General features: G+C 28.0%; 3 protein-coding genes across 3 annotated transcripts; 2 read left to right on the forward strand and 1 right to left on the reverse strand.

The window, feature by feature from the left end:
• Positions 1 to 430: 430 nt before the first annotated feature.
• Positions 431 to 1,355, forward strand: TVAGG3_0834360 (cathepsin L-like cysteine proteinase precursor; the record flags this gene model as incomplete). Its single annotated transcript, XM_001310116.2, has 1 exon — positions 431 to 1,348. One exon carries the CDS (start codon positions 431 to 433, stop codon positions 1,346 to 1,348), a length of 918 nt encoding a protein of 305 aa, XP_001310117.1.
• Positions 1,356 to 2,162: 807 nt separating this feature from the next.
• Positions 2,163 to 14,988, forward strand: TVAGG3_0834370 (A-type inclusion protein-related family; the record flags this gene model as incomplete). Its single annotated transcript, XM_001310117.1, has 1 exon — positions 2,163 to 14,096. The coding sequence occupies one exon, from the start codon at positions 2,163 to 2,165 to the stop codon at positions 14,094 to 14,096; it is 11,934 nt and encodes a 3,977-aa protein (XP_001310118.1).
• Positions 14,989 to 15,276: 288 nt separating this feature from the next.
• TVAGG3_0834380 (uncharacterized protein) lies at positions 15,277 to 16,195 on the reverse strand (the record flags this gene model as incomplete). Its single annotated transcript, XM_051248597.1, has 1 exon — positions 15,689 to 15,886. The coding sequence occupies one exon, from the start codon at positions 15,884 to 15,886 to the stop codon at positions 15,689 to 15,691; it is 198 nt and encodes a 65-aa protein (XP_051084072.1).
• Positions 16,196 to 16,237: the final 42 nt, after the last annotated feature.

Here is a 16,237-nt window from a genome sequence, read left to right on the forward strand (position 1 = left end):
TCCAAATTATTTTATTTGTTTCTTCAAAAAAATGTCTGTTTCAGCCAAAGCCTCACGTAGGAATTCAAATTACCAAAAACACTTGACATATCACATTCAATAACGTTCGATTTTTGAATTCCGGTGCCTATCATTTTGAAAGAGAAAGGTAAATAATTGAATAAATATTGAAAATGCTAGGTAATCAAATACGCTGAATATAAAATTAATTGAATGATTTAAGGATATTATTCCATTGGAAAAAATCTGCCATAAGTATTCAATTTTTTATACTAAATATAACAAGTAATTAAATCATGCAAATAATAATTTTATGAAATATCGGATTTGAAGTCACTTTTGGTTAAGTGAACTGATACATTCAATCCATAACTGTCATTTCAATTTTTTGAGAGAATAAAGAGGTTGGAAAAAATCAACATTTCTACACATGTTCGTTCAGGCACATGAGCAGAAAGCCTTCCTCGGCTGGATGCGCGAGACAAGCAACATGTTCACAGGCGAAGAATACCAGACACGCCTTGGCATTTGGCTCTCCAACAAGCGCCTTGTTCAGGAGCACAACCGTGCTAACCTCGGCTTCACAGTTGCTCTCAACAAGCTCGCCCACCTTACACCAGCTGAATACAAGTCCCTCCTTGGCTTCCGCATGAACAAGGCTGAGCGCAAGGTCGTCAAGTCCAACGCTATCGCTAACGCTGACTGCGACTGGCGTAAAGAAGGCGCTGTTAACCCAATCAAGGGCCAGGGTCAGTGCGGCTCTTGCTGGGCTTTCTCTGCTATCCAGGCTCAGGAATCACAGTACTACATCGCATTCAAGAACCTCCAGTCCCTCTCTGAACAGAACCTTGTTGACTGCGTTACAACATGCTATGGCTGCAATGGTGGTCTCATGGATGCTGCTTATGACTATGTTATCAACCACCAGTCCGGCAAGTTCATGACAGAAGCTGACTACCCATACACAGCTCGTGATGGCTCCTGCAAGTTCAACGCTGCTAAGGGCACATCCCAGATCAAGTCCTATGTTAACGTTGCTGAAGGCGATGAGAAGGATCTTGCTACAAAGGTTTCCACCCTCGGCCCAGCTGCTATCGCTATTGATGCTTCTGCTTGGTCATTCCAGCTCTACTCCTCTGGCATCTATGATGAATCCGCTTGCTCCTCTTACAACCTCGACCACGGTGTTGGCTGCGTCGGCTACGGCACAGAAGGCTCCAAGAACTACTGGATCGTTCGTAACTCCTGGGGCACATCATGGGGTGAGAAGGGCTACATCCGCATGATCAAGGACAAGAACAACCAGTGCGGTGAAGCTACAATGGCTTGCATCCCACAGGACAAGTAAAGCTTTTATAGTGATTGCATACGGTAATTATATCTCTTTTTTACTTTTTTTTTAATTTTCTGTTAATTTCAATTTTTCATATATTATATACGGATCATTAATCATAATATTGTGTTTTTGTGAATATCTAACAAAGGGCATTCAATATTTTAAGTATGCTACTTGAAATGAATTAATTTTGGAAATAATTATTCTCAGTTTGGAGAAATACAAAAGACAGAGTTATTCTTCTCCTTTTAATAATCCAGATAATACATTGGATCTGTTTAATTATGTCCTTGATCTCTATTTCAAGAAAATTTCATTAATATTAGCACATTATATAAATGTGATCATTTAAATTCGAGGTGATTTACCATGATTTCCATTCTCAAAGGATATCTTCCTAAAACAGAAGAAGATGTAGTTCATATGTAAACTAATGTGTTGTTACAAACACATGAATTGCTTAACAACGATATGTGAGAGTTCCCAGTTCATGATGACATCCTTTGACAAATCCTGACAAATGAAGTATAAATCTGATGATCTTTTTTACGTCAATGCTTGTCACTTTTTAACCAATATATTCAAAATATAAAAGATATTTAACATTTTTGGACAATTAAATATACCATATTTCAACTTGCTTATACGTTTGTGAAGGAAAATCTGGAAAATAAATCCTATTGTTTTCAAGAAATTAATTTTATGCCGAAGCAACCATAATTACATCATTTAAGGTTCAAATAATGAATACAATTAAATATTTAACACTGAACAACTTTTGGAATTATAACGATCATTTTGATTGGAGATTTGGACTTCTAGATTCATGAGTTCAGAAAAAGGATCAGAGTCAAAATCTCTTGATGAAATTCAACGAATTTATAACAGGTTAGTTGAGAAATACTCAGAGTCTTCATCAATATTAAAATCGCCAATAAAAGGTAACCAAAACGCAACTCAATTGAATAGTTCGAGCTTAATTTTATCGCAAGAAAGAGTGAATCCAGCTAATGTTTCCAAAAAATACCGTGCATTTTTTAAAGATTATATTTCAACTCTGGAAACTATAAATCAAAGCTTAACAGCAAATCCAAAAATAACTAAAAGCGTCAAACAACAGATTGTAAAAGCAAGAAAACTCGCCAAACATCTAAGAGAACTAAATTATGAGGAAGATATCAGCGAATCCATACAAGATACCTCATTAAATGAAGACAGAGTCAAAAGGGTATTTATAGATAATCAAAATCTCATGAAAAACTACGAAGATGATCTTAATCATACAACTCCTAAAAACCCGCATCCAAACCTCGATGATTCCGAAGTGTTACCTGATAACATGGATGACAGTTCCTTAATTATTGAAAATGTTCGAACTCGAGATTTCAAATTCGATCCAGAAGAGTTAAATCAGCAAAATACTTTGGATGAATTGACTCAAAACAATGAGATACTTTCAAAGGATAATGAAAAATTATCAAAAGAAAACGAACAATTAAATCAAGAAAATACCTCACTTAGTACATTACTCGGATCAGCAAAATCAACTAATTTGGAGCTAGAAAATACCATCGAACAACTTAAATCTGCAAACAAAGAATTGTCAGATAAAAATGTTGAAATCCAAGCAAAACTCATTAATTTACAGAAAGAGAAAGAACAACTAACATCTACAAATGATAAATTATTGACTGAAACAGAAAATCTCAAGAAGGAAATTGATGAATTAAATAATGCAAACAAAGAATTGAATGTTAAAAGCATTAACCTTCAACAAAGCCTTGACAATGAAAAGCAAAACAATAAGAAGATGATTCAAGATCTAAATAAAGAAAAAACAGATTTAATTTCGAAAATTGAAAAATTAGAAATGGATAACAAGGAAATGAACAGTAAACTAAATAATGTTAACACATCATATAATGATTTAGATGCTAAAAACCAAAATAATCAAACAAAAGTTAATAATTTAGAAAAAATTATTGAAAAACTCATTAAAGAAAACACAGAATTAGCAAATAACAACAAAAACAATAATTCTAAAATTGATGAACTTCAAAATCAAAATAAAGATCTCATTTCAGCTTCTAATGACATGAACACGAAAAATCAAAGTTTGCAAACAAAAATTGATCAACTAAATAAAGAAAAAACAGAATTAGAAGAGAAAAACAAAGTTCTTAAATCAAATCTTGAAGGTCTAAAATCAGATTTATTATCTAAAAATCAGGAATCAACAAAGAAAAATGAAAATTTACAAAAAATCATTGATCAATTACAGAATGAAAACAAACTTCTGAGTTCAAATCTTGAAAATCAAACTAAGTTAAATGATGATCTAAACAAAGAAAAATCAGATTTACAATCTAAAATTGAAGAATTAGAAAAGAACAACAAAGATTTGACATCAAATCTTGAAAACAATCATAAGACAATTGAAGAACTCAGCAATAAAATAAATGATTTACAAAACAATAACAAAGAATTGACTTCAAATCTTGAAGATCAAAACAAGTTAAATGATGATTTAAACAAAGAAAAAGCAGATTTGCAGTCTAAAATTGAAGAATTATCAACTAAAAACGAAGAACTTGAATCATCAAATAAAAATGAAAAAGAAAATCTTCAAAATAAAGTTGATGAATTTGAAAAGATTATTGATCAACTTAGAAAAGAAAAAGAAGTTTTAGAAGAAAATGAAAAAGTTTCTAAAACAAATATTGATGATGATTATAAAGTTATTGAAGAGCTCAACAATGAGAAATCTGATTTACAATCAAAAATCGATCAACTAGAAAAGAACAACAAAGATTTAACAACAAATCTTGAACTTTCTAATAAAGAAAAATCAGATTTATCTCTTGAAAATGAGAATAAAAGAAAAGAAATCGATGAACTTAAATCATTGAACAACAAAACAAACAATGATATTGAAAAGTTACAATTACAAATACAAGAATTAGAAAAGTCTAATGAACAACTCCAAAAAGAGAAAGAAGTTTTATCATCAGAAAACAATCAACTCAAATCAAATGTTGAAAATAGTGAAAAGGAAATCGGAATACTTAACAAAGAAAAAGCTGATTTACAATCTAAAGTTGAAGAATTAGATAATAATAACAAAGAATTGGCTTCAAATCTTGAAAATCAAAACAAGTTAAATAAAGTTCTAAACAACGAAAATTCAGATTTACAATCTAAGATTGAAGAATTAACAACCAAAAACCAAGAACTTGAATCATCAAATATTGAAACTAATAATGAAAAAGAAAATCTTCAAGCTAGAATTAATGAATTAGAAAAGATTATTGATGAACTTCAAAAAGAAAATGAAAATTTAGAAACTGAAAGCAATCATCTTAGAACAGATCTTCAAAACAATGAAAAAACAATTGCAGATCTCAACAAAGACAAAAATGATTTAACTTCTAAAATTGGAGAACTAGAAAAGAATAATAAAGAATTTACAACTTTAATTGACAAAATTAATGCATCAAATAAAGATTTGCAAACAAAGAATGATGAACTACAATCAAAAGTTGATTTATTAGAGAAGATTCTTGATCAACTCAACAAAGATAAGTCTGATTTAATTACTAAACTTGAAGAACTTCAAACTTCAATTGATCAAATGAAACAAACAAATGAAAATCTCAACAAAGAAAATAAAGATTTGCAAAATAAAATCGAAGAATTACTTGAAGAAAATGATAAAGCAAATAATGAAAATGAATCAAAGAATAAAGAACTCCAACAAATCATTGATCAATTAGCTGAAGAAAAGTTAAGCTTACAAAATAAATTTGAAGAATCAGAAAAGAATGCAAAAGACAATCAAAAAATTATTGATGAGTTGATTGCAGAAAATGAAAAACTTACTTCATCAAATAATGAAGAAAAAGTTGAACTTGAATCATTAAAGAATTCTCTTGAAGAAACAAAACAAAATGATGACAAATTGGTTGAAGAATTATCAAAAGAAATCGAAAAATTGAAGAATGAAAATAACTCTATTTTGGAGAATTCTGATTCTAAAAACAATGAAAATCAACAAATAATTGATCAACTTAAGAAAGAAAAATCAGATTTAATGAATCAAGTTGACAAATTAACAAAGAAGAATGAAGATCAAGAAAAAGTTATTCAAGATTTGATTAATGATCAAAATCAAAAAGATGAAGAAAACAAACAAATGAATGATCAATCAAATGAATTGAAATCTCAAATCGAAAAGATTTCAATTGAAAATGAAACTTTGAAATCAGATCTTCAAAAGAATAAGGAAAGTAATGGTGAACTTATGAAAGAAAGAGAAATTTCTCAGTCTGAACTTGAAGAATTAAAGAAACTTCTTGAAGAAACAAAACAAAATGACAACAAGTTAATTGATAAATTAAGAAACGAAAATCAATCTCTTAATAACCAATTAGATATGAACAATAAAGATCATCAGCAAATCATTGATCAATTTACCAAAGAAGAATCAGATCTAATGTCTCAAATCGAAGAACTTAATGCATTGAACAATGAATTAAATGTAAATATTCAGAACTTAGAACAAGATAAGTCAAATTTGACCAAACAAAATGAAGAATTAAATGCATTATTAAATGAAACCAAATTACAAAACCAAAATCTTTCAAATGAAAACGAAACTTTGAGATCAAATAATGAAAGGCTTCAATCTGAATTAAAACAAAATGAAGAAAAATCCAAATCAGATTTCGATCAATTAACAAAAGATCTCGAAACACTTAAGTCTGAACAATCAAATAAAGATAAAATGATTGATGAATTACAAAATAAGACAAATGATTTAGAAGAATCTATCGGAAAATTGAACGAAGAAAAAGCAAAAATAACTGATTCATTAACAGATCGTGATCAAAAAATTGAACAACTTAATAAAGAAAAGTCTGATTTAATCTCTGATATTAATAACTTTGAAGCTTCCCAAAAAGAATTAAATGATAAGATTGACTCACTTAATTCGGCCAACAAAGATTTGAACCAAGAAAACGAGAAATTGAAATCACAAATTTCTTCGTTAGAAAATGAAAATTCTTCACTGCAATCAGCCAACAATTCGAAAGATAAAGAAATTAAAAGCATCAATCAACAACTTTCAGAAACAATTTCATCATTTGATAATTATAAATCTCAACATGAATCAGAAGCTGAAGCTCTTTCAAATAAATTAAACAATTTGGAAGCAAACAAAGACAAATCTGAAAAAGAACTTGAAGAATTGAGAAATGAATTAGAAAAGCTTCAAAATGAAATTCAAATTCGTGAACAAAGAGAAAAAGAACTTTCAAATCAAAATGAAGAACTAATGAATATTCTTGAAAAAATGAAATCAGAATTAAATGATGTCAACATGAACAATGAACAACTCGATCAAGAAAAAGAAATATTGAAGAAGTCACTTGAAGAAAATCAACAAAACTATGATCAATTAATTGATGAATTAAGTAAAGAAATTGAAGTACTCAAGAAACAACTTTTGACTAAAGATGCAGATTCTAATTCATCCAAACACGAAATTGATGAATTACAATCAAAAATTCAAAATCTTTCATCTGAAAATGAAAATCTGAAATCAACAAATAATGAATTGAAACAAAATCTTGATGATATTCTTAAAAACAATGAACAAATCAATTCAGAATTAACCGAAACTAAACAAACTAACAAAGATCTTTTATCACAAATTGAATCATTGAAGAAAGTTCTTGAAGAAAATAAACAAAATGATGAACAATTAGTTGATGAATTAAGTAAAGCACCTGACGAAATGAAGCATGAACAACAAAAGAAAGATAATAGAATTGATAAATTAACTAAAGAAAAAGAAACTCTTCATAACACATTAAATTCACATGACAAAGATCATCAACAAATCATCGAAGAAATGAACAAAGAAAAATCTGAATTAGAATCTGAACTTGAAAAACTTAAATCATTGAACAAAGAATTAAATGAAAACAACACAAAACTTAATCAAGATAAATCAGAACTGATCAAACAAAATGAAGATTTGACGAATGATAATAATCATAAAGATGAATTCATTAATGAAAACCAAGTAAAAATTGATGAATTGTCATCTTTGTTAAATGATTTGAAATCACAACTTCAAAATCTTTCTAATGAAAATGATTCATTAAAACAAGAAATAGAAAAACAAAAAGAAACCAATGAAAAACTGCAATCAGAATTAGAAGATTCAAAGGAAAATTTAGAAAAATCTAAATCTGAAATCGACCCAATTCAGAAATCTCTTGAAGAAACTAAACAAAATGATGAACAGTTAGTTGATGAATTAACTAAAGAAATTGAAAAATTGAAGAACGAACAAATGACTAAAGATCAAAAGATTGATGAATTGACAAAAGAGAATCAATCTCTTAATAGTAGTTTAGAGGACAATAATAAAGAAAATGATCAAATCATTGATCAGTTGAACAAAGAAAAATCAGATTATGAATCTAAACTCAATGAACTCAAGCAAGATCATTCAGATTTAATGGATCAAATTGAATCATTAGCAAAGAAGAATGACGAATTAATCAAAGAAAATAATAATAAAGATCAAATCATTAATGATAACAATCAAAGAATTGAAGAATTAGTTTCTTTATCGAATAAATTGAAGCCACAAATTGAAGTTCTTTCTAAAGAAAATGAATCATTGAAATCAGAAATACAAAGAAATCATGAAAACATTGAAAAACTTCAGCAAAAATTAGATGAATCTCAACAAACCAATGAAAATTCTTCAAATGAAATTGATAATTTGAAGAAACTTCTTGAAGAAGCAAACAACAATCATAATCAATTAATGAATGATTTCGAAAATCTCAAACATGAGATTTCTGATAAAGATAAAATGATTCAGGAATTAGAGAAGAGAAATGATGCAAATAATAATCAAAACTCTGATTTAAGTGCAAAACTGAAAGAATCCGAAGCAAAGATTTCAGAGCTTGATTCACAGATCGAAAAATATAAGCAAGAACTAGAAAAACTCATGAAAATGAACAATGAACTTAAAGAAACTGTCCAAGAAATGGAGAACCAAATTCAGAATATTTCAAATGAAAATGTAAATCTCAAAACAGAAGTTGATAAATCCAAAGAAAATAGCAACAAACTCCAAAACGATCTTAATGAGGCCAAACAAAATAACGAGAATCTTTTATCTCAAATTGAATCATTGAAGAAACTTCTCGAAGAAAATGATGCCAATTTTGAAAAAATGAAATCAGAATTAAATGATGCCAAAATGAACAAAGAACATTCAGATCAAGAAAATGAAACATTGAAGAAGTCACTTGAAGAAAATCAACAAAACTATGATCAATTAGTTGATGAATTAAGTAAAGAAATTGAAGAACTCAAGAAACAACTTTTGACTAAAGCTGAAGAATCTAATTCATCTAAACACGAAATTGATGAATTACAATCAAAAATTCAAAATCTTTCATCTGAAAATGAAAATCTGAAATCAACAAATAATGAATTGAAACAAAATCTTGATGATATTCTTAAAAACAATGAACAAATCAATTCAGAATTAACCGAAACTAAACAAACTAACAAAGATCTTTTATCACAAATTGAATCATTGAAGAAAGTTCTTGAAGAAAATAAACAAAATGATGAACAATTAGTTGATGAATTAAGTAAAGCACCTGACGAAATGAAGCATGAACAACAAAAGAAAGATAATAGAATTGATGAATTAACTAAAGAAAAAGAAACTCTTTATAACACATTAAATTCACATGACAAAGATCATCAACAAATCATCGAAGAAATGAACAAAGAAAAATCTGAATTAGGATCACAAATTCATGAATATGAATCAGAACTTGATAAACTTAAATCATTGAACAAAGAATTAAATGAAAACAACACAAAACTTAATCAAGATAAATCAGAATTGATCAAACAAAATGAAGATTTGACTAGAAACAATAATGATTTGATTAACGCTCAAAATGATAAAGACAGAATAATTAATGAAAACAAAGCAAAGATAGATGAATTGCCATCTTTGTTAAATGATTTACAATCACATCTTCAAAATCTTTCTAATGAAAACAATTCATTGAAACAAGAAGTCGAAAAGCTTCAAACAGAATTAGGAGATTCAAAGCAAAATGAAGAAAAATCTAAAATTGAAAGTGAACAAATGAAGAAATCACTTGAAGAAACCAAACAAAACGATGAGCAATTAGTTGATGAATTAACTAAAGAAATCGAAAAATTGAAGAATGAACAATTGAATAAAGATCGAACAATCCAAAATTTAACAAATAAAAACGAATCAATTAATAAGAACTTGGATTCAAACAACAAAGAATATGAACAAATCATTGATCAATTAAATCAAGATCTTTCTGAATCAAAATCAAAACTCAATGATTACGAAACAAAGATGAATGAACTCAATTTATTAAACAAAGAATTACAGAAAGATAATGAAACACTCAAAGAAAATCAATCAGATTTAATTAATCAAATCGAAGAACTTTCAAAGAAGAACGAAAATCTTATTAATCTTCAAGGAACAAATTCAAATCTTGTTTTAAAGAATGATGAACTCCAACAGCTTATTGATAAACTCAATAAAGAAAAATCAGACTTGATCCAAGAAAATGAAAGATTAACAAAGAATAATGGAGAATCAAATGAAAAACTACAGAGTTTAGATCAAATGATTGAAACTGTGAAGAATAATTCATCTGAGAAAGACAAAGAAAATCATCAAATCATTGATCAACTAAATAAAGAAAAGCTTGATTTGTCATCAAAACTTAAGGATTATGAAAATCAACTAGATGTTCTTAAATCATCACTAAAGGAATTAAATGACAAAAACAAAGAACTGCAAAATGGTAATGACATTTTGAAACAAGAAAATGAAACTCTTACACCTAAAATTTCATCTTTAGAAAGTGAAAATTCTTCATTGAAATCAACCAATGAAATCAAAGATAAAGAAATAGAAGAATTGAAACAAAAACTTTCAGAAATTAGTCAACTCAACTCTCAACATGAATCTGATCTAGATTCAAGGAGAAAACAGTTTGAAAAAGAACTTGAAGAATTGAGAAATCAATTAGAAAAGCTTCAAAATGAAATTCAAATTCGTGAACAAAGAGGAAAAGAACTTTCAAATCAAAATGAAGAATTAATGAATAATCTTGAAAAAATGAAATCCGAACTAAATGATGCCAAAATGAACAAAGAACATTCAGATCAAGAAAATGAAACATTGAAGAAGTCACTTGAAGAAAATCAACAAAACTATGATCAATTAGTTGATGAATTAAGTAAAGAAATTGAAGAACTCAAGAAACAACTTTTGACTAAAGCTGAAGAATCTAATTCATCTAAACACGAAATTGATGAATTACAATCAAAAATTCAAAATCTTTCATCTGAAAATGAAAATCTGAAATCAACAAATAATGAATTGAAGCAGCAAATCGAGAGTTTGAAGAATGATCTTCAGAACAAAGATCAGATTGTCGAAGAATTAACTAAAGAAATTGATTCTTCCAACAAACAATCACATGAAAACAATGAATTACTAAATCAAAAACAATTAGATTTAATGAAACAAATTGAAGATTTAACTAAGAAACAAGGAGAAATGCTTAAACAAAATCAAAACCAAGAAAATATCATTAATGACTTAAAGATAAAGAACGAAGAATTGACTAAAGAAGGAAACAACAAAGATAAAGTCATTAATGAATTAAACAAATCATTAAACGATTTTAAATCATTGATTCAAAATCTTTCAAATGAAAATGAAAAATTGAAATCAGCTCTTCAGAATTCCCAAGGAAACAATGCAGACCTTCAACAAAAATTAAATTCAACACAACAAAATGATCAAAATCTTTTGAACCAAATTGAATTATTGAAGAAATCTCTTCAAGAAAACAAACAAAATGAAGATAATTTAGTAAACGAGATACAAAACCAAAAGATTGAAAATCAGAACAAAGATCAAATAATTGAAGATCTGAGAAAGAAGAATGAAGAATTAAATCTCAAACAACAACAAATTCAAGATCAATTCAACAAAGAAAAATCAGGTTTAATTTCAAAACTTCAGGGACTAAATTTATCAGGAAATGAGTTACTTTCAAATAATGAAAAACTTGAGCAAGAACAATCAGATTTGATGAATCAAATAAATGATCTAAGAAAGAAGAATGAGATATTAAATCAACAACAAGCAAATAACAATCAAATCATTAAAGAATGTCAAGAAAAGATTCAAAATTATGAAGAATCTAATAATGAACTACAAAGAAAGCTCAATGAAGCCATGAACAATAATGAAAATGCTAAGAATCAGATTGATCAATTGAAGAAACTTCTTGAAGAAACAAAACAAAATGATGATAAATTAGTCGAAGAATTAACTAAAGAAATCGAAAAACTTAAGAATGAACAACAAAGCAAAGATCAAAACATAAATGATTTGAGTGCACTCAATAAAGATAAATCTTCTTTAATCCAACAAAATGATGATTTATCAAAGAAGACTCAAGAATTTTATAATTCTCAGCAAAATCAAGCTCAAATGATTGAAGACTTAAAGAAACAAAATGAATCTCTTCAGAAGAATTTAGAAATCAATAACAATGAAACTCAACAAAATATTGATCAACTAACTAAAGATAAATCTGATTTAGCATCAAAACTCCATGATTACGAAGCAAAGATTAATGATCTTAATTCATTAATCAAAGAATTAAATGAAAAGAATGCCATAATTGAAAAGAAGAATTATGAATTCAGTCAACAATTAGAAGTCAACAATGACTTGATTTCAAAGAATAATCAACTTCAACAAACTATTGATCAACTCAATAAAGATAAGACAGTATTATCTAAGCAAATTCAAGATTTAGCAAATAAGAATAACGAAATTACAAATCAATTAAATAACAAAGACAAAATCATTCTTGAAAGCAAACAAAAATCTGATGAGTTGAATCAATCTTTAAGTAATTTGATGAAAGAATTACATACATTAAAGGCAAATAATGATGATCTTAATAGTCAAATCAGTCAATCAAAGCAAAATGAAGAAAATCTTCAATTACAAATTGAGAAACAAAAGAAACTTCTTCAAGATACAAAACAGAATGATAATAAACTCGTTGATGATTTATCAAAAGAAGTTGAAACATTAACGAGTGAAAAACTTAAGAATGAAGAAATTATTAAACAAAACAATGCGAAATATTCAGGAATTTTGAAACAACTTCAACAAAAGAATGAAGAAATCAATAAAGAAAAAGAACAATTCAAACATGATCTTGAAGGAGAAAAGCAAAAGAATGAAAAACTCGTGAATGATTTGAACCAAACCAAAGATAAATTATCACAAGAAAACGAAAAATTAAAGCATTATTTAGTCGCTTTCAAGCAGAACAATGAACAAATCACAGCAGATAACAAACAAAAGGATGAAAATATTCAACAGTTGATGAAACAAATTAATTCTTTGAAATCTCAACTCCAAGAAGATGAAAAACTTAAATCTCAATTTGCAAAAATGAAAGAAAATTATGATTCCTTGATTAACAAGTTGAACCAAGAAAATAAATCATTAACTCATTCATTAAATGAATCTCTAAAACATAATGAAGAATTATCTAAAAATAACGAAAAGCTTCAACAAAATAATGAATTATTATCAAACAAATTGAATCAATTAGGATCTCAAGATAACAACAAACAAAAAGAAATTGAAAATATGAACCAAAAACTTCAAAAAGTATCAAATGAAGGAAAACAAAAAGAAGATCAACTAATTGAAGAAATTAATAATCTAAAATTTTCATTAATTGAACTCCAAAGAAAGAATGAAGACATGAATCAAATGCTTTCAGAAACAAAGAAACAAAATGAAGTTTTATCTGAACAAAACAATGAAATTCAATTATTGAAGAATGAATTAGAAAATCTATCTAAATCCAAAGAAGATGAAATTAATTCATTGAAAGAAGAATATGAAAGAAAGATCAAAGAAAAAGAAGATGAAATTGAACATTTGGAAGAAAATTGCAACAATGAAAAGAAGAAGACAGAATCATATGAAAAGAAATTCGTTGAAGAAAAAGGAGAATATGAATCCAAGCAACAAAACACAGAAACATATATCGAAGAACTCGAAACAGAAATAGAGTTGTTATTGAAAGAAAATGAACAGTTAGATAAAACTAAATATGATTATGATGCAATCCAACACGAATATAACAAAGTTCGTGAAGATTTAGCAAAATTACAAAAAGAACATGATAATTTTGTTGAAGAACATCAACTTGTTGTTGATCAACTTAAGAATCACGAAGAGCTGATTGGTTTCTTGAAACAAGACAAAGAAGAAATTGCAAGCAAACTTGAAGCTCAAGAAGATGAAATTGAAATCATGAAAACTAAAGCAAATGAATCTGAGATGAAAATTGAAGAATATGAAAACTCTCAAGATCAAATAAGAAGTAAATATGAAGAAGAAGCGAATGAAAGTAAGAAACTTGTTTTAAACTATATGAAGAAAGTTCTTCTTCAATTCTTCTTCCAAGAAGGATCTACTAGAGAACAACTTATTCCAATTATATTGAGATTTGTTGAATGCGATGATCAGACGATTCTTCGTGCTATTCGTCATTGGGAACAAAGCAATCAACTTATTAACAAAGCACTTGGTATGTTCAAGTAATTTTTTTTTAATATTTATTCGTTTTTTGCGCTTTTTTTACCCTTGTATGAAAACCTTTTTATTTTATTATTGTTTATTAAACATTATTATTGTTATATAAATTAATGTTTAGTCTTATTTATCGATCAATATGCTTGCAAAAAATATATTATAATTGAAAGTATCGAATTTCATTATGAGAACAAATATATAAATCTTCAAAATATATTAACTTAAATAATGTAATAGGATCATAATTTATGAGAGTACAATTTATTTTTGATGCCACATCAATTTCTTTATCATAAAATGAATCTTTTAAAGTTATTTGACCAGTTATTTGAGTCATAGAATTATTATAAAAATAAGAATTTTCAATTAATAATGAACCGATATAAAGATAAATCAACAAATCAAAGGCAGTATTAGAATGAAACATAGAGTTCCTACATTTTCCATCACAAGTTGTTAAATATACAATTGTTTGAGCCGTAACATTAAATTCAAATATAAACTCATGAAATGATGAAAAACAATCATATCCTGCATAACCTCTCAAATTCAAATCTCAGAAAAAATTACGCTTCCTTTATTTAGCATATAAAAGCAATCTTCGACCGTACATTGATCAAGTTTTGATTCAACAAATGATGCAGCAATTGAACGATTTGCAGATACGCAATGAGTCGAATAAAATTTTTTCGCAAAAAATGGATTTCCCTACATGAAAGTACAAGGGACAGCTAAAGCTAGCATTCATATAATACAAAGAACCTTGTGATATACATCTTTTGAAAATTGCAGTATTAATATCTAATATACTGTTGTTTTCATTAATATAGATACAACCACCGAAGTAACATCTATAACTAATGAACTTACAATGATTGACAACATATGTATTTTATTCAAGAATTTTTACTCATAAATTGTCACTTTTATTTTCTAATGTTAACCAAATTTAAACATAAAACTACAAATCATATTAGTCAAGACTATACGTTAGCATTCATTATTTTTGTTTATTATTATTAATGCTGAAATCTTGTTTTATAATAATCAAACTAGATTCTAAGGGTATGCTTCACTAATATTTTTCGAAGTTAAAAGTAAAAATAGCACATGCAGAAAACAAATAAACGTAAAAATGATAACCTTAATTTATTTTATTTAAAATTGACATATTTTTAAGTGAGAAATTCATCCACTTTATATAAATATCAAGGTAAGAACGAATATCAATCAATCCCTTACGAAGTTCTCCTGAAACCTGGAAATTATGTTTTTGAATTATGGGGTGCCTCAGGAAATGATCATACTACAAGAGGTGCTTATGTCAAAGGTGATGTTGTATTCCGCCATTCCATTCGACTTTATCTACATGTAGGTTCTAAAGCTTATAATTATGCATCCTATCCATCTTATGGCGGAGGAGGTCCAGGCCAAATATCTGGTGGAGGGTCATCAGATATAAGACTACTTCCAGGGGATTTTGGTAATTTTGCTGGTCTGAAAAGCCGAATTATTGTTTCAGCAGGTTCTGGATCTAGTGACGGTTGCTACGAGAGTGGTGGACCTGCAGGCGGTTTAATTGGATATAATAGTACAGGAAACTATGGGAGAGGAGCCACACAAACTTCAGGAGGCGAAGGAGGAATTAAAGGCAAATTTGGATTCGGAGGTGGAAATGGAACTCGATTAAACCATAATGGCTCACCTGATGGGAATGCTGGTGGTGGTGGGGGATATTTTGGCGGCGGAAACTCACACATACCAACAAATTGTGGTTCAGGAGGAGGTAGTTCCTTCATTAGCGGTCATAAGGGCTGTATTGCAGTATTAGAATCATCAGAAAATGAAGAAAATATTAAGTTTTCTGAATCTTTTGATCCCTCAATTCATTACAGTGGAATTCAATTTTATAACACTGTTATGATTGATGGAACTCAGAATATGCCAAATCCCCTTGGTGGTAATGAAACAGGTCATTCAGGAAACGGATTTATTCGAATCACACAAATATATCTCATTGATTGTCCTAGCTATAAATATCGTTGTTTTTCATTACATTTTTCATATTTATTTGTATTTATATTAATAAATACATCCTAAAAAGCGACTTAAGATAGATGGAAAATTTTTAAGCTATTCAAATGAAATAA

Source organism: Trichomonas vaginalis, chromosome VI (assembly GCF_026262505.1).
Source record: "Trichomonas vaginalis G3 chromosome VI, whole genome shotgun sequence".
Classification (NCBI taxonomy): domain Eukaryota; phylum Parabasalia; order Trichomonadida; family Trichomonadidae; genus Trichomonas; species Trichomonas vaginalis.